Below are 17,469 nucleotides of genomic sequence, written 5' to 3' on the forward strand. Positions count from 1 at the left end.
TGCAAGTTCAGTTTTTAGCTGAATGTTTTGGAAGCACAACCTAAAATTTACTGGTTACATGATTGACTAAGGGAGTGAGGAAGGGAGTGGAGGAAGGGGGTCTGGCCACACTGGTCACTGCTGAATCCGAGTAGGGGCACACTTGGGGCTCTGCTTTAGGGGTATGTTAGAGACTTTCTGTAATAAAATGGCAAAAACAATTCTGCACTCTATGAACCTGGCCAGAGCATTCATATTAAGTTAGAAAAACAGAGTGACAAGATGTATCCCATACCCTGATAAACTGAGAAAAGACTAGAAGGTTTTCGGACCAAAGACAAATAGCGATTTTCTCCAGGAGGACTGGATGGCAAATTCTTGTTTCTCCAGTTTTGCAGGATTAACACCACATCCTGGGTTTAAAAACTACAACAACAGCTGTACAAGGCTGCAGAAGCACAAATGTTATCTCAGAAGTTGGAGCTGGAGGGTAAAGTCAGGAAAAGTGAAGCAACTCTCCGTGGGGAGGCTGAAAACGCCAGGGCGGAAAGAGGCGGAACCATCTCCACGGGGAGTCTGCATCTCCCCCTCTGAAAGCTGAACCCAGAAGGACCCTGGGGAAATCCCTCCGGAACCTGCTCCGGAAGCAGCTGTAAGGCTTGTGATACAATGAAGCTGTCAACTGCCAGGACACAGATGGCTTCTCTGGCAGGCAGAGGGAAGTCAATCAGTGCTTCACTCTCAGCTGAGAAACTAGATACCAAGTTAAGATTTGGAGCAAATAAATCCGAAAGGTCTATAGCATGCTGCGAATTAAACAAACAAACAAACAAATAAATAAATAATAACCTGTACCGTATAGCAAAGCGTTAATATCTTCAATATACAAAGAGTTTTTAGGGATCAATAAAAAAAAAGAGAAAATCTACTGAAGAGAAAAGTAGGCAAAGCCATGAACTGGCAATACACTTTAAAAAATAAAAAAAAAAGCACAAACAAAAATGGCAATAAGCCTATTTTTAGGTTCAATTCAATCATTAAAGAAATTCAAAATGAAACAATGAAATGTGTGCGTCCCTCCAACTGACTTTTTTTTTCTCTTATGGACATCCCTAGTGTTTGGAAAGGATACAGAGAACGTGCACAAATGCTGTTGGTGGGAGGGTAAAGAAACCCAGCGTTTCTGGAGAGGAATGAGGTAGAGATATGAGGGTTATAAAAGCCTCAGAGGGGCGCCTGGGTGGCTCAGTCGGTTAAGCGTCAGACTTCTGCTCAGGTCGTGATGTCACAGTTCATGAGTTCGAGCCCCGTGTTGCGCTCTGGGCTGACAGCTTGGAGCCTGGAACCTGCTTCAGAGTCTATGTCTCCCTCTGTCTCTGCCCCTCCCCTGCTCACACTCTGTCTCTGTCTCTCTCTCAAAAATGAATAAACATTTAAAAAAATTTTTTTAATAATAAAAGAAAAATAAAAGCCTTGAAATGGTGTGGATGCTTTGACTTATTTGTCCGATGGGAACGGAGAGAGATGCGGTCGAGACACCGCTGTGGATGTTCCTGGAGGAGGCCGTGAGCAGAGCGGCTGGACCTCGGCACCAGAGCCTGGTTGCCTGGGACAAGTCCCTCTCTGAGCCTCAGTTTCCTCATCTGTAAAATAGAAAGCGTCATAAGGAAGACAAAATACATCAAATGCCTGACACGTAATAAATGCTCAGTAAATGTAAGCCTAGCAAAAGAAACTGAGCAGAAATTATAAGCACCCAGAAGGTAAATGGGCCAAGGAGAGGAGCAAAGTTTCACCAAAAAGAAGCTAAAAACAGCTCATAAACACATGAAAAGATGCTCAATCTCCTCTCCAATTAGACATGCTCATTAAGATGATGACCAGACACCATTATTCACTCAGAAGATCTGAGAAACCCCGAGTCAGCGGATAGCCTGTGCAGCCGATGGGGAAATGGGCCACCTGCATACAGGTGAGGGGCACCAGGTGGGACCACCTTGGTGGAGAATGCTCTGGACACTGCTGTTGAAGTAACAAACACAAATGCTCTAAACCCTGAGATTTCGTATTGGGGGATTTACCCGGAGACCTGCACTTGCTTGGAAAGTCTGTTCAAGGTCATTTCCTGAAGCAATAACAGCTCAAAAGACTAGAAGCAAAATAACCATCACTGGTTAGATTCCGGTTAAAAACATTAAGGGGCCCGTTCAACAAGACCTCATCCTCAATTGCACATCCCCAAATATTCTGACACCCAGGAGTCTTTCTAAGACTGTTGAATCTCCATTTACGCCAGCAAGCGTGAATATTCTTCAGTTTATCTACAGTGACCAACTATGGGATGCTAGCCCAGATCAGTGGTGTATTCGTGAGCTGCTGCTGTGTAACAAATGACCCCCCCCCAAAAGTGAGCAGCCAAAAACAACACACATGATCTCAGAGTTTCTGTGGATGAAAAATGTGGGAACTGCTTAGTTGGGTGGGCTCATAAGGCTCTCGTAACAGTAATACTCAAGGGGGCTGAGCTGTTAGCTCTTCCAGAATCCCTGCCCCGACCCTGGGTGCTGAACATCCAGATTATAGCCGTCCTGCCTCCTGGCCTGCTTCTGGTTGGATCGGTTGTTTTCTGCCCCATTTCAGGGAAGTCCCCATGACACATTTCCATCTCACAGCTGGAGCTGAGGACCCCGGCACCTCCCAGCAGTGTCAACCTCAGTGCTACATGCATTTACCGCTCCAACAAAGCGCTCGCTGTAGGATCCGGCAGTAGGAGGTCAGGCTCCCCCGGTGCTGAGCATGGCCCCCTGTACCCCTCTCCCAGAGCAGCCCTGGCTTGTGGTGAGCCCAAGGCTCCCATCGCCATGAGCTCCCCTTGCAGTGTTGGGAACCGGTAGCTACTGGGAGAGGCTCCACAGAGGCCTGGCAATATGCGATAGGACACAAATTCATGTGCATGTCAGAGGGTACCTCTGACTCAGACAAACACTGTGGCTCCCCACTGCCCTTGTTTACCGTGAGCTTGGCCAACCTGGCTGGGTCAGGAGATAAGGTATACGCCGTTCCATCCAGGAATCCACACTTAAGAACCATCCCCCCAACAATTCACTGGATGGCCCAAGAGCTTGTGAGATCCTCACCTGCTCCTGTCGGGTCCCATGGGGCCTCCGAGCAGCCATCCAGAGCGCAGGACATGTCGCTGACGCCAAGGGCCTTTTTCAGTTCTAAAGCAAGAGATAAACCTTTGGACCCATCTGGGGATGCCATGCGTTCTCTCAGAGAGGCCACAAGAGGGCAAAGGATGGCAGGAAATGTCTCAACCAGGAACCCAAAACAAGTGGCTCAAATAACCCTCTCTCCATACCTGTGGCCATGGCAGACATTGCTAGTCGATCCCCACATCTTCACTGAGACCCCTACCAACCCTACCTGCCAACACAACCCTCCAAGCAGACATTACAAGTCAATTAAGGATGAAACACCACAAAGGACCCCTCTAGGAATAGAGACTCTCTGAGGTTACCTGTTTCTGGATTTTTTTTTTTTTTTTACCAATTAGAGAATAGCCTTCTTCCATTTAAAATGCCCCTTTTCTAAGGGAACTTAGTTCTTTTTGTCACCCTTACTTCCTGGCTCCTAGAACCCTACTGTCTTCGGGTCCCCCCACCCTCCACCTCTCCAACTGCTCCTTCTGTGTCCCTACTTCCTGTTTTCTCCTTCAGTTACAGGCGCTCCAGGACTCCACTCTTCCCTGTAAACAGCATTCCCAGTGTCGTGGCCCCTCTTGTGCCCTCAGTGACGCCCAACAACCTCAGGCTCCCACCTTAGCTTCACGCCTGGGCTCTATCCCCTTGTGTGCTGCACCTTCAGTCCATCCTTTGCCTCTAGGACTGTGCCCTCAACCTCCTCCCCTGGCTTCCGGTGTGGCCGGTGTTGCCCTCTGCTCACACACCCTCCATGGCTCCCCATTGCCTGCCCAATAAAGCCTAACCTCCTCTGCCTGTTATTCAAGGCCCTGCACACCTGCCCCAGCAGCCTCCTGCCTCCTCTCCTTCCATTCCCCTTCATATCCTCTGTATCAGCCACGCGGATGCCATGACATTCCCTGAAAGTCACATGGCTCATCCGAGCACACATCTCTTCAGTCACAGGCAGTGGGTCACGAGCAAACTGAAGAAGCAAGAAGGAGAAGAGATGGTTCTGGAACCACTTCCCAGCCCAGAAGATCCAAGGACTCTCGGGGCTTCAATGCCAGCCCAGAAAAAAACAAAAAACAAAAAACAAACAAAAAAAAGAAAACAGGGAGTGGTTGCTGAATGAATAAAGGTCAATGTGTCTTCTATCCCCAGTTTCTGAATTTTGCCTCCTTCCCTTCAGCCTGAGAACTCCTACACACCCCTTACAGCCTTGCCCCAATGCCCCCTCCTTTAGGGAACCTCCATCACTGCCCTTCTAAGACTCGCTCCCCCTAGTCCCCATCTGTCCCAGTCCTAACATTCAGTCAAAGGTTAGTGTTCACAGGAAGTAAGAGGTGATGGGGAACCCGGTAGAGCTTGGTATATACAGCCAGGGGGCACCAGGCTTCCTTGAGCCATAGAGGAATGGGGCTCACCTCCATCAATCCTCTGCAGCAGGACCCCCCGGACAATGTCTTCATAGATACCCTCGATGGTCAGGGCCGGGCTACCCACGGCGAGGACCTCCCCTTCGAACTCAGGCAGCTCCTAGAACAGAGGTGGGTGAGGGGTTGGGCTGGAGGAGAGGGCTGTGACCCTGATCAGCTGGGGGACCTTGGGACTAAGTTTCCTCATCTTTAAAATGAACTCCTGGAGGGGCGCCTGGGTGGCGCAGTCGGTTAAGCATCCGACTTCAGCCAGGTCACGATCTCGCGGTCCATGGGTTCGAGCCCCGTGTCGGGCTCTGGGCTGATATCAGGCTCAGAGCCTGGAGCCTGTTTCCGAGTCTGTGTCTCCCTCTCTCTCTGCCCCTCCCCCGTTCATGCTCTGTCTCTCTCTGTCCCAAAAATAAATAAAAAACGTTGAAAAATAAAAAAAATAAAAAAATAAATAAAATGAACTCCTGGATCCATATGCCCTCAGGTTGTTGCGGGCGTTGATGAACCACAGCACGGCACATCTCAATGGGAATTGTGCGGGGATCTCTGTTGGCCAACCCCCTCCCCAGCTTCTTCTTCTAGAGGATCGTGTGAGCGCCTGAAGCAGACCCCTGCCTGGTGTCCCCGTGTGACCGGGCCCCTGTGACCTCCTCTCTCATTGCCTTCCAACCCCCTCACTCACTGAGCACCAGCCACGCTTGCCTCCAACGCACCAGGCATAGTCCTACCTCAGGGTCTTTGCACATGCTGTGTCTTCCCCAGGACATGGCTCATGCCATCAGTTCACTGCTTCTCAGGTGTCATCTTCAGGAAGAGCCTCCCTGGCCACCTGGCGACCCCTCCCCCCCCCCACATTCCCTCTCTGCCTCCTCCCTTCTCTGAGATACAATGCATGGGCCCCCCATCCAGCCCAACCACAGGGCTCAGGGAACAATAGTCTCTGAGAGAGAGAGCATTCTGCCCACTTTCATAGAAAGACACAGGCACATGGCTGTCCTCTGGGCCCCATTACTCACCGCTTTGCAGCTACTCTTCAGCTGACTCAACACAAAGGGCAAGAAGATACAAAGCAACCATCCACGGACGAACCTCCTCCGCGCTGAGCTGCTGTCCGACTGGAACTTCTGCCGGGGGGAAAAGCAGCAGCGGCCAGTCCAGTGGCCCTCTGAGCGCCCGGGCCCACTGCCATCTGCCATGCCCTCCCGGTGGACCTCACCTTCAGCACACGCCCCCTGACTTTCTCCAACTGCTGGGCAGCCTGGGTGCAGTCCAGGGCTGTGGTCAGACACTGGTCCGCCAGCTGTAGGAAGGTGGCCACGGCGTCAGCCATAAGCTGCGGGAAGAGTAACAGAATCACGCTCCGGCCGACGGAGCCCCGTGCCTGCCTGGCTGACCCTTCTCAGCGCGCAGACTGACCCGACCAGTCACTTTTCCCCAGCCTCCTTCTTGTTTCAGGAAACAGCATCCCCTTCCTCTCGGGACTGGGGCATCATCCAATCAGTGGGGATCTGTGTGTAATCTAGCAGAAAGTGCCCTCCGCTCTGGAGGATGGTGCCTGGGTGCTCGGCCTGGGGAGCGGAGAGCCGGTCAGAGTTCAGCCTCGTTGGCTGAGCGCTCTTGTGCAGCGTACAACTTGAACAACTGTACCAGGCAGCACTCGGTCTTCTCCATCCCCGTCTCCTTCACTCACCATGTCAATTAGCAGGCCCCATTCCCTTGGCCTTCAAACACACGCCACTTCTCTCCACCAACAGTGCCCATTCTGCTTCAGGCCTTCTGCCTGCCTCCTCTATTCCTGCCCCCAACAGCCTCTCTTCCCCACAGCAGGTAGGGCTTCCTAAATTTTGAATCTGGTCACGCCCCTTCCCTGCTCACACACCTGCTGTGGCTCCCCATGGCCCTCAGGACAGAGCCTGGCCCCTTAACCCCATACTCAAGTCCCTGACCCACCTGCCCCTCCACCTTGCTGGCAAATCTCCCGCCTTGCTGCCCTCACTTGGAGCCTACAGCCCAGTGTCTCTAAATGGCTTCCAAATGCAGACGAACTCCCTCACCTCCCAGTGCTGTTCCCTCTACCCAGGACGTATTCCACCCCCCATTCCTCCCACCGCGGCTTCAGTTTGAAAGTCCTCTCCTCCTGGGGGGTCCTCCTAACCCTGGAGATGAATCAAGTGTCTCTTCAGAGCTCCCATAGCACCACGGCCCTGTCCACCACGTGTGGTCACAGCCTGCTTATGGGCTGATGTCCGCATGATACCCCCCCACTCGCCCTCACCTGCTGTGCGAGATCCTGGGCCCCAAATACCAGGCTTCGTGTGCCAAAGAAGCCAAAAGGCGCCACCAGCTGCCCCAGGCGCTTCTGGCTTCGCTCAGCCTCACGGTAGCAGGCGTGCATCAGCTCTGAGTCCCATGGCATCTCCCCAAACGAGTAAACCTGTGCCCCGATGGCAGTCAGGTGACAAAAACACCATCAGTCGATGGAAAAGCCGGGCCAAGGACCTCACAGCCAATTCGTAGCAAGAGAAATGCAAATGGAAACACATCCCACCTCAGCCATTACCCCCAAAATGCGTAATAAAGACAACAGGTATGGTGTAGGACATAAAATGGTAAAACCTGAAAGAAATAGATAACACGCCGTGCTGGCACGACTGAGGGGCAACAGGCACACCAGCCCTTGTCACACCCGCACCCATCACCTGATCCCCTCTCTGTCCTTGGCTCTGGGGCCACAGAAATGGAGCAACCCCATATGGTCTCTGCCCTCAAGGAGCTCACAGAAAAGTTGGGGAAGATAAACTATCGACAATCAACTACAGAGGTGTATAAATGTGTCTGTGGGAAGGAAGCACAGGTAGCTGTGGATGCAGAGAGGGAGCAGGGAAAGTTCCTAGAGGAAGTGATTATGAAACGGAGGCCTAATGAGTTGAAGTTTTCCTGGCACTTAGTAGGTGTTCATTTAATATCAGAAGAACAGGGGCGACCTGCATGGAGCAGAAGTCACTGGCTTAGGGGATGGGGGGGTGGGCTCTGGCAAACAGAGGAACGGGAAGAGGAGGGATTTGAGGGTAGGTGATTCCAGACCCATGTCGCTAAAATGCTTCTCTTGTCATTTTGCTCCTCCCCCGACCGTGTTTCAAACTGTACCCCTCAACGACCAGAGCATGGTGGTCTACAATAAGAAAAAAGCACCCTAGGGCAAAGTTCGGAAACAGTTTTCAAAGGAGGCTTTCAAACAGAAAGATGAGAGGGTTCACGCAACTCTTCTGTGAGGTTAACACGCCGCACGTTCGTCGAATGAACCCCACCCCGGGAGCTCACCTCCTTGCGCAAGCGGGTGCTAGAGGGGCTCCCACGCAGGTGGCGAGACAGGCGGTCCATGCCCTGGGCTAGGAGGGTCTGCACTGTTGAGAGCACGGCTTCCACGGTGCTCAGCAGCTTTTGCGTGACCCGGGACAGCTGTGTGTCCACCCTCCCGCGCAGGCAGGACTCCAGGGGGCCCTCGACCTCCACTGGAATGGGAAGACACTAGCCCGGGTCTCCTCCGCAAGGTGCTCCGCAAAGGGGGCGCAGGCGGCCCGGGGCTCAGCACGAGGAGGACAGGGGCTCAGACTCTGAGCACCCTCTTCTACCATTTTACAGGTGAGAAAACTGAGGCTTTGCGTGCGGCAGCAATGAGCTCAAAGCCGTACGCCCGAGAGGCCAGAGTCTGGATTCCAAGCCGGTTGTCTTTGTCACTGAGCGGAGTGGGAGCCTCCGCCGTCTGACCGGGACAACCCGGGTCAGGTCTGCCACTACCTGTGCCTCCACCCCTCTCCCGACTGGATGTCATTAGCCCCATCCCTAGCCCGCCGCCTTTCCGCGGCCGCGACCTCGCTCTTGACCCCGCCCTGGTCTGGCATCCTCCAGCCTTGGCCCAAGGCCACGCCCATACTCCAACTTCTACCCCGCCCCTCATGCCCCGCCCTTTCTTTGTCCCGCCCTGTCCCGCTGGGTCTTGGGTCCGGATCCTCGGCCCCACCCCTTACGCCCACCCAGTTCCCCGCCTACCAGTCAGGCCCCTGGCCCCGCCCCTCCCGGCCCAGGCCCCGCCCCTCCCGCCCCAGGCCCCGCCCCCCGGTCTCACCCCGCAGCCTCCGCGCCACGCGCGCCCGCAGCTGCAGAATCTGGTCCACGTCCGGGCGGATGGTCTTCTCCAGGGCCGCCAGCAGTTCGTCCTTTTCCGGCTGGAAGGCGCGGAGCCCGGCGGAGGCCCCGGCCAGGACGGCAGCGTGGACTGCGTCTAGGAGCTGCCCGGACCGGCCAAGGGGACCCCCACACGGGCCAGAGGCGCGACAGCGAGCCGAGATGGGGCGGGATGGGGGAAGAGAGACACAGAGACGGAGAGCCAGAGAGACGCGCAGAGAGTTTAGGGGACAGTCGCGGGGAGGGGGAAGACGGGCCCCAGGGTCCGGCCCCTATCCCCCTGTGCGGCCACCCGCGTGTACCTCGGTCCAGGCCCAGGCACGGTTGCGGCTGGGCCCCCGCAGGCCGGGCAGGGTCTGGGCTCGCAGCGCCGGCAGCAGCTCCCGCATCAGCACCCCGGTCAGCACCTGCGGGAGAGGGGGCCGTAGGCGCCCGCGGCGGGCCTAGAGGGGTCCCAGGGGCGGCCTTGCACCGCACTGACCTCGGCATCCGAGCCCAGGGTCACGTCGTCCTCGCCAAAGTGGCCTCGGCGCTGCCGATAGAGTCTTAAGGCGTCCAGGAAGGCACGGGCTGCGGGGGCCTGACTGCGCTGCAAGACTGAGGGGGCAGTTCCTGAGTGCCAGCCCACTTCTCCCCTGCTCTCACCTCTGCCCGGCTCCCTCTCACCCGGGCAGGAAGCCCTCCACCTCCTCACCAGGTCCCCAGACACCTAAATCTCACCCATCTCCAGACGCTTGCACAAGCAGGGCCCTCTGCAGGGAACATGGTGCCCCAGGACCATCACCGGCCCATAAGGCACCTGGATACTCCGATTTAGGAAAAAGCATCCCCTGTGGGCAGTCACAGGCCAGGCTGCGCGGCCCCTCCTGATGGGCACATCTGTGCGCTCAACAGCCTGCTCAACATGCATGTTGGTCCTGTTCCCCTTCTTCCCCTGGCTGGCCCCAGCTTCAACACACCCTCCTCTGAGCAGCCCTCCCTGATCTCCCAGGCTGAGCTCCCACAGGGCCGTGTCCCCATCACAGCCTGTTGTCACGTCTGTCTCCCCCCAGAATCCATTTCGTAAACAAACTGGAAACTTGGGAGAGGACCCCACAGCCAGCAGGGGCGGAGCTATCTCGCCTCGGACCCCAGGACACACAGCTGCCTGACCTTTCCCGGGACCCACCTGTCCCACGGAGCCGGATGCCACCCTGGAGGGCCAGCCTCCAAGCCCGCCGCGCTTCCCCCGTGGCCGCGGAGAAACAGAGGTGCCGGCGGAAGGGGTGCTGCAGGAACAGGGGGAAGTTCACGGGCATTTCCAGGAGGGGTTCGGGCTCTTCCTGGGTATGCTCTCCTGGAAGCAGACGGAGGAGGCTGTGTCATCCTTCACTCACTCGCTCTACAATCAATTGTTCATTCGCTGGAAGAAAACACCCATGAAAATACCCCCCCACCCCCCCACCCCACCCCCCCACCCCCCCACCCCCCACCCCACCCCACCCCCCCCCACCCCACCCACCCCCCCCACCCCACCCCCCCACCCCACCCCCCACCCCCCCACCCCCTGCCGCCCGCACGGGCAGTTGCTAACATAGTTGCACTATCTTTATTCTGGCTCGGTCCCAGGGGGAGGTGCGCCCAGGGGAGACATCAGCGAGCCATCCCAGCGTTGTTTCTGAGCCTCAGCATCCTCCTCAACACGGAGGCCTGGACAGCCACCACCCGTCTGTCTGAGTTGGCACGTGGTCATCTGAGCCCTGCTTGCCCTGGGAGTCAGCCAGGGCCAGATTCAAACCCGGCCAAGCCACTTGCTAGCTCTATGTGTAGGGCACGCCTTTCCTACCTGGACCTCGGTTTCCCTGCCTATAAAATGGGCCTAAAAGTGATATCGGTGACCCGTTGGGAGAGCTGTGCGGGAGCCAGGGTGAGTGAATTTGGGGGGGAGGGGGTTAATTTATTGCAGGGGGGGGGCCCTAAATCCTCACTTTTTTCTTCTGATTTCCAGAACTGCAGCAAGATGAAGGAATCCAGAAGGTGGAAACCCCTGGGCATCCCGGCCCTTCAACGGCAGCCTCCGGAGGCAATAACAGCCTTTAACGCTTTGTTGGGGGGCATTACCCCAGATTTTAAAATCCGCACAAAGCGCATGATGTGCATCTGAGTGAGAGGATGGACTTTTCCGGTCTATAACTGGCCTTTTCGTTCCTGCATACGTCTGGGGCGCCTTCAGCGGCTACCCAGCTTTCCTTTCTCAGGGCTGGGCCATAATTGATTTCATCAACCCCTGAGGGCCGGGTATTCGGATAGCTTTTCTTCTTTCCGCTAGCACCAACATTTCTGCAAACTGTCCTTATTGCTACCTCTTTGCGTCGTTTGGTGGCAGAATAGCGCCACAGTGAAGCAGAAATGCGATTCTGGCGCTGTCCCTTACTGTGTGACGGTCCTCAGCCTCAGTGGCCTCATCTGTGCAATGGGGTAGTTAGCGATGGGGCCGGCTTCTGGGCAGGCTCAGTGAGATCACACGAGCCCCGCGCTGAGCACTCGTCATACATATGCCAGTCCGATAATGCGGTTCCTTTCCCTATTCCTGCACGGTATTGTGGTCATGAAAGAGAGAGGGGGGTAGAGAGAGGAAGTAGAAGGAGGAGGGAAGGGAGGGACGGTGGGAAACCCTCCTGGGAATGCTAGGCTGAACAGTACCCCCTGCAGCAAGTCTGTGTGATAGTCCCACCCACCCGTGACTATCTCCCCACATGCTTGCTAACATCGGGTTTTATTGTTTTTACTGTCGCTACTTTGATTCCGGTCCAGTGTCCCAACTCTCCTTCTCACTCTAGTAAGAGTGGATATTCCTCTTGCTAGAGCTGGGGTACTCACCCAAAGGGCAATGCTGCCCCCGGGGGACACTTGATAGTGTCTGGAGATATTTTTGATGGTCACACCTCGCGGGGTGGGGGTGGTGTCCTACGGGCATCGAGTGGGTGGAGGCCACGGATGCTGTTTATTTAACATCCCGCAATGTATAGGGTGCCCCGCCCCTTGCAAAGAATGATTTGGCCCCAACTGTCAACAGTTCTGACGTTAAGAAACGTGCTCTTGGGATCTCGGGAACCTTACCTGAGGGGACTGGGCAGAGAGCATCCAACAGGCAGAGATATTCACGCTGGGAAGTCAGGACAGTATACCCTGTCAAGGCCACGGAGCTGAGGGGATGGCCCCCATTCTCATATTCCTATGAAAGGCATCCAGAGAACCAACTTGGGACAGGTCTAAACCACGGCTTCCGTGTCCTAACTGTGGGATCAGGGGAAGGCTTGGGGTTAGCTAGGGAAGTCCCCCACCCCTCCTCCCTCCCTCCCTCCCCTGTAGTCGAGCACCCAGTACCCACTGGGTGCTAGGCCAGTCCTAAATAACATACGAAGGTTATCTCCTTGAATCCTCACAGCCCCATATGACGTGGACCAGCACCAACCCATTTCACAGAGGTGGAAACTTGAGTCCCAGGAGCACAAATGACCTGCCCGAGCTCCCCAGCCAGGCGTGATGTGCGAAGGCCTCTCGGTTTCAACCTCAGCTCTGCTGATGACCATGAGGAAGTCGCGACTCCTGGCCTGGACCTCGGTTTTCCTACCCAGCCCAGCGGGGGGAGGTTGCCCACCGCAGGCCCATCTCATAGGGACCCTCAATTCATACTAGGTGACTGAAGACAGGAGAGAGGACCATGTTGGGAGCTGGACCCCAGAACCCATGCCGAGGAACGTGGCCTGGCGAGGCCAGGAGGGAAGGGAGGAGAGCCACTTCCTTACCTCCCTATGGCTGAACCACTCCAGGCGGCCATCCCCCCGCAGGACACAGAAGATCGGCTGCCACCGAGGTGGGTGGCCCCACAGCTGGGTCAGAGGCCCTTGGTGCTCACGGACTCGGGGAAGCTTCTGCGGGAAGAGGGACCGGTGGGTGTCAGGGGCACAGACCGGTGTCCCCACGTCCAGACCGCCTGGAGAGCACCCCACTCCACACCCCCCATCCCAGGCTCTACCAGGTCCAGGGTGCCCGGGTGCTGCCGAGGTAGCCCTGCTACCTTTCTAAGCCTGCCCACAGCATGCACTTGTTTGGGACAGCTCCAAATACACGCGGATTCAGTCCTCCCCACAGTCCTGGGGGCAGACACCTTGTCCCCACTTCCCCCCTGAGCCTCAGATGACACCCCAGCCCTGGACAACGTCTTTTTTTTTTATTTTTTTTAAGGTTTATTCATTTTTGAGAGAGACAGAGTGCAAGTCTGGGAGGGGCAGAGAGAGACGGGGACACAGAATCCGAAGCAGGCTCCAGGCTCCGAGCTGTCGGCACAGAGCCCCCTGTGGGGCTCGAACTCACGAACCGCGGGATCATGATCTGAGCCGAAGTCGGACACTTAACCGACTGAGCCACCCAGGCGCCCCAGCCCTGGCCGACATCTTGATGGCAGCCTGTGAGAGACCCTGAAAGAAGGAAACTCAGGAGGCTGTGTCTGGATTCCTGACCCACCGCAACTGTAATACGTGTGTGTTGTTTCCAGCCACTGGCTGTGGGATGTTTTGTTATGCAGCATTAGCTAACTGATACAAGTGGGATTGCTGGGTCGTGGAGCCGGTGGAGTTTACCTTCATGGGAGAAACAGCCAGTCCTCTGCCCACAGACCCCTCCCTTGGGCAGGATGGGGCATCACTTTGTTTTATCACCTTTGTTACTCTTCTCACCACCTGGCCACCTGAACCATGTGCCTTTTATTTCATCACCGGGTCCCAGAGCAAGTCCCGGTACCCAGATGGTGCTCGATAAATACTCTGTGAACACGCTACCTGCATCTGTGATGTTTTCATTCTTTGATAGAAAGTCACGTGTTGGCTAAATGATTCTCCAAACCTTTTCTGAGGTCTGAGATTTTTCCTAGTGATATTGTTAAAACATGATTATAGAAATTATATGCGATAAGCGTTTTGTAAGATGTTCAAACTGAAGCCAGGGGAAAGCCCCCACACTGTCAAACCCCAGCGTCAACTGTGCCCTGGCTCCCGTGGCCGGAACCTACAGGCGGTAAAGGGGCAGGTGGGGACCACACCCGCGGTCCCATGATGCCTTAGGCAGGCAAGGAGAGTCCCGGGTGAGAGAGGGCTCTGTGTCCACAGTGTCGGGGAGCCTCCACCCCAGGGCAGGCAGAGCTGAAAAAGGAGTCATCTGAGAGAGGTAGGAACAACTCAGAGCCCTGATCGGGGAAGTGTCAGTAACCAGCATGGGCTCCAGGTTCACATCCTGCCTTGCATCGTTGTTTTTTTTTTTTTTTTTTTTTAATGTTTATTTTTTGAGAGACAGAGACAGAGACAGAGCATGAGCAGGGGAGGGGCAGAGAGAGAGGGAGACACAGAATCTGAAGCAGGCTCCAGGCTCTGAGCTGTCAGCACAGAGCCCAATGCGGGGCTCGAACTCACAGACCGTGAGATCATGACCTGAGCTGAAGTCAGATGTTTAACCGACTGAGCCACCCAGGCGCCCCTCAAATCCTGCCTTGCCCCTCGCTGGCAGGGCGACCTCGGGCGCTGCAGTTTCCTCACTAGTCAGAGACTCATTTCCCAGGCTGGTGAGGACAGGGTGTGTGGTAGAGGGCATGTGGAGTCATTTGTTGGCTTGGCAACATCTGGAGCTGGGGCCAGGCAGCTCTAGGCTCTTACATCCTATCAAGAAACGTCCTGAGCTCCTACTGGGTGCAGGCACCACATGGAGGCGAGGGATTTGGGAGGGGGGTGGGGACAAAGCCTGGCCCCTGCCCTCCCAGGGCAGACAGATGGGGGAGGCAGATGTGTGACCCAAGGCTTCCCTGGATCAACAGCGGGACGGGGATCCCAGAGGAGGCACCCAGCCCAGGGAGGGGCTGTGCTGATCAAGGAAGGCTTCTTGGAAGAAGCGGTGGCCGAAGCATGAGGAGGAACAGGGAGAGTGCACCAGGCAGAGGGTGCCGCACGTGCAAAGGCTCGAGGGTCCAAGGGGCGTGTTTCATGCCCAGTAGACAAGATGAGCCTTTCCCAACTTCAGAATTTGGCTGTGCCCTCCCCCTAGAATCCCCTTCTCATCCCGGGCTCCGCATCCAGCAATTTCTCGTCCTGTACATCTCCGTTCAGAGGGGGCCTCCCTGCCCCCCGACTCCCCGCCCCCGCCCCCAACACTGCCTCTCATCTTGTCTTCGTGGCACCTATCGGCAATGACGCTGCAACACGACACAGTAGTCTGTCATTCCTCTCCCCGTCACGCTGTGAGCCGGAGGGGGGGGGGGAGGGGTGGCGCATGGCAGGACCCACCCCCACCGCCACTGTGTCCCCAGCGTCCGGCCTAGGACGTGGTATGCAGTAGGGGCCCAGTGCATGTTTGTTCAAAGGATGCATTTTAACAGTCTTCCCGGGTCTCGGCGCCAGCAGGGGCGAAGGCGTCAGGAGGGCCCCCAACTGAACCGGCACCCCCTCCCTTTGTGGCACCCACTTTACTGCGCATCAGCTGGCATCCGGCGGGCTCCTGGGGCCCCAGCTCACGGGAGATCTGTCGCAGGACAGAGGCCGCCAGCTGCTCGCGGTAGCAGGGCAGGAAGTCCCTCAGCATGGTGTCCACCTGGCCTGCAGGGACAAGGGGACACTCAGGCGGTTGAATCAGACCTGCCTGGGGAGGGCCGAACAGGCAGGGAGGCCGCTTGTGAGCTCCTACCCTTGCCCCAAAGCTGCCCAACAAGAGGTGCTCCAAATTCCATTCACCCTGAACCCTCCAGACTGTTTCCATCCACGTGGGAACAGGGTGTGGGGGACTTAGGTGACCCGGGCTTAATTCATAACAGACGCACAATAAATTTTAATCGTCTAGAGCATCCGATCTGATGAGCTTTGACACCTTTACAGCCCAAGAAACCATCGCCACAATCGAGGTGGTGAACGGAGCCATCCCACCCGAGTTCCCTCTTGCCCCTTCCACGGGGAGGTTTTCAAAATCTTTTAAGAGCCTCACCCTAGCACCAGGGAATTTTCTAGGGTGACCTGATCTAGGAAGTGACCACACAAGTGTTAAAGTCCGCCAAGCGGTTTCCCTAAGATGTGTGCACTTGGCTGAATGTAAAACATGAATCCATCCTGCTGCCTGGAATGTGGACACAACGGCCGGAGCATCAGCAGGCATTATGCACCATGAGGTGGCCTTAGGCACAAAAGCCACGCATGGGAGAATGATGAAGTGAAGGAGTTCAGGTGTCTAACTTGTATCAGCCTGCCTGCCACTGTACCTCCCTATAGGAGAGAGAAATAAATCTTTATCTTGTTTAAGCCCCTACAGGAAAAGAAAAAGAAAAACACGGCATAGAGTCGTGAATCCTTACAATGGTTCCATGAGATAGGCATTGTTGCTATCCCTGTTTTGCAGATAAGAGAATGAGACCTAGGAGATGAAGTCATTCACCCAAGGTCACACAGTAAGTGGCCGTGGGGTGAACTTGGATGGTCTGGGTGTTGGTAAGACATGCCACATGCCGGTGCACATGCTGTTCCCCCTATCTGGGATGCTCTTCCCACATCTGCCCACCAACTCCGTCACGTCCCTCCAGCCCCGGCTTGGCCCTCATCTCAGTGGGCAGTTGCCCACCCCTCCTTCTTCCCCTCATGTGGGGAGCGTGGGGGTTCTCCGCCGTGCTCATCAATCAACTGCCATTCTTGAAATGATAACTTGGCTTTCCTTCCTGGTCTAGATCACGAGCCTAGGAGGGCGGAAGGATTCTCCACCCCACTGTGTCCCCCCGCAGAAAGCTCGTCCCAGGAGGTCTGGCTGGGCTTGGGACACCTCCCACCTGGCCCCCCGCCCTCACCCCGAACCCACACCCCGAATAGGGTTACCAGATTTACCGAGTAAAAGTACAGGACGCCGATGAAATTTGAATTTCAGAGAAATCAGAAGAAATTCAGAGAAATGAGGAGTCATTTTTTCGCGTACGTATGTACCCCAGGCAAAATGTGAGACATACTCATACAAAACAAGAATATTCGTTGCTTATCTGGAACGTAGGGCATCCTGCTACGGTCAGCCACCGTGTCAGACAAACTTGGCCCTGAACCTCACCTGGCCCCCGACCCACCTCACCCCGTGCCAGCTCACCTCTCAGGTGCTGTTGCCGCCGCTTGTCCAGGGGGCTCGAGGGCCGCCCACCCATCCTGCTGCAGTCACTGGGGGCTCCCTCGAGAGCAAAGCAGACACTCCCTTCCCTCCCACAACCCCAAGGTTTCTGGGTTCAGGGGCACCCCGGGAGCAGGGCAGCCCGTAAGAGGCCTGGATGCCGCTGAGACCAGCTGCCTGGGCTCAGAAGCCAGAACATAGCCCCTGCGTGAGTGTGTGCGTTTGTTGGGCTCAGTGGGGAATGCCCACCCCTGCCCTGCCCCACCCTGCACCTGCGTCCTCCTGGGACCAAGGCCTCCAGAGCTGCTGGTTTCTGCAGGGGCTGCTGGGGCAGCCCCGGGGGTGCTTTGGGGGTATGGAAGACAAGAGTCCCAGCTGGCTTTGGAGGAGGGACGCAGGGCAGACACCCGGTGGGACCAGTAGCTGTTGTTGGGGTGATGGGCAGGGACGGGGTGTCTAAATCCTGGTGCCCGCTCCCACTCTGCCAACCCCTTGCTGGGTGGTGCTGGGTTCTGAGAGGATCCGGCCCTGGCCCAGCC

The 17,469-nt window shown here is 56.1% G+C and overlaps 1 protein-coding gene across 2 annotated transcripts; it reads right to left on the minus strand.

The window, feature by feature from the left end:
* Nucleotides 1–807: 807 nt before the first annotated feature.
* NIBAN3 (niban apoptosis regulator 3) lies at nt 808–17,163 on the minus strand. Of its 2 annotated transcripts, none has more exons than XM_027038300.2 (15): nt 16,913–17,163; nt 15,266–15,396; nt 12,565–12,690; nt 11,876–11,990; nt 9,945–10,112; nt 9,258–9,373; nt 9,079–9,183; nt 8,718–8,880; nt 7,913–8,103; nt 6,867–7,025; nt 5,808–5,891; nt 5,608–5,715; nt 4,589–4,700; nt 3,117–3,200; nt 808–1,622 (listed from the first exon to the last, which is right to left on the minus strand). In XM_027038300.2, the coding sequence occupies exons 1-15, from the start codon at nt 16,965–16,967 to the stop codon at nt 1,477–1,479; spliced, it is 1,863 nt and encodes a 620-aa protein (XP_026894101.1). In that variant the 5' UTR covers nt 16,968–17,163; the 3' UTR covers nt 808–1,476. The 2 variants fall into 2 exon arrangements, with proteins under 2 accessions (XP_026894101.1, XP_026894100.1); XM_027038299.2 differs by having other exon boundaries at nt 5,808–5,924.
* Nucleotides 17,164–17,469: the final 306 nt, after the last annotated feature.

The sequence above is a fragment of the Acinonyx jubatus genome, chromosome A2, assembly GCF_027475565.1.
Source record: "Acinonyx jubatus isolate Ajub_Pintada_27869175 chromosome A2, VMU_Ajub_asm_v1.0, whole genome shotgun sequence".
Classification (NCBI taxonomy): domain Eukaryota; kingdom Metazoa; phylum Chordata; class Mammalia; order Carnivora; family Felidae; genus Acinonyx; species Acinonyx jubatus.

Excerpts from the sequence above, each read along its gene's own strand:
- NIBAN3 (XM_027038299.2), bottom strand. The coding sequence starts at position 16,967 with ATGGGTGGGCGGCCCTCGAGCCCCCTGGACAAGCGGCGGCAACAGCAC. Across the intron at positions 11,991-12,564 it reads AGTGGTTCAGCCATAGGGAG|GAATATGAGAATGGGGGCCA; the intron begins GTAAGGAAGTGG and ends TGCCTTTCATAG. Across the intron at positions 8,881-9,078 it reads GTGCCTGGGCCTGGACCGAG|CTCCTAGACGCAGTCCACGC; the intron begins GTACACGCGGGT and ends CGGTCCGGGCAG.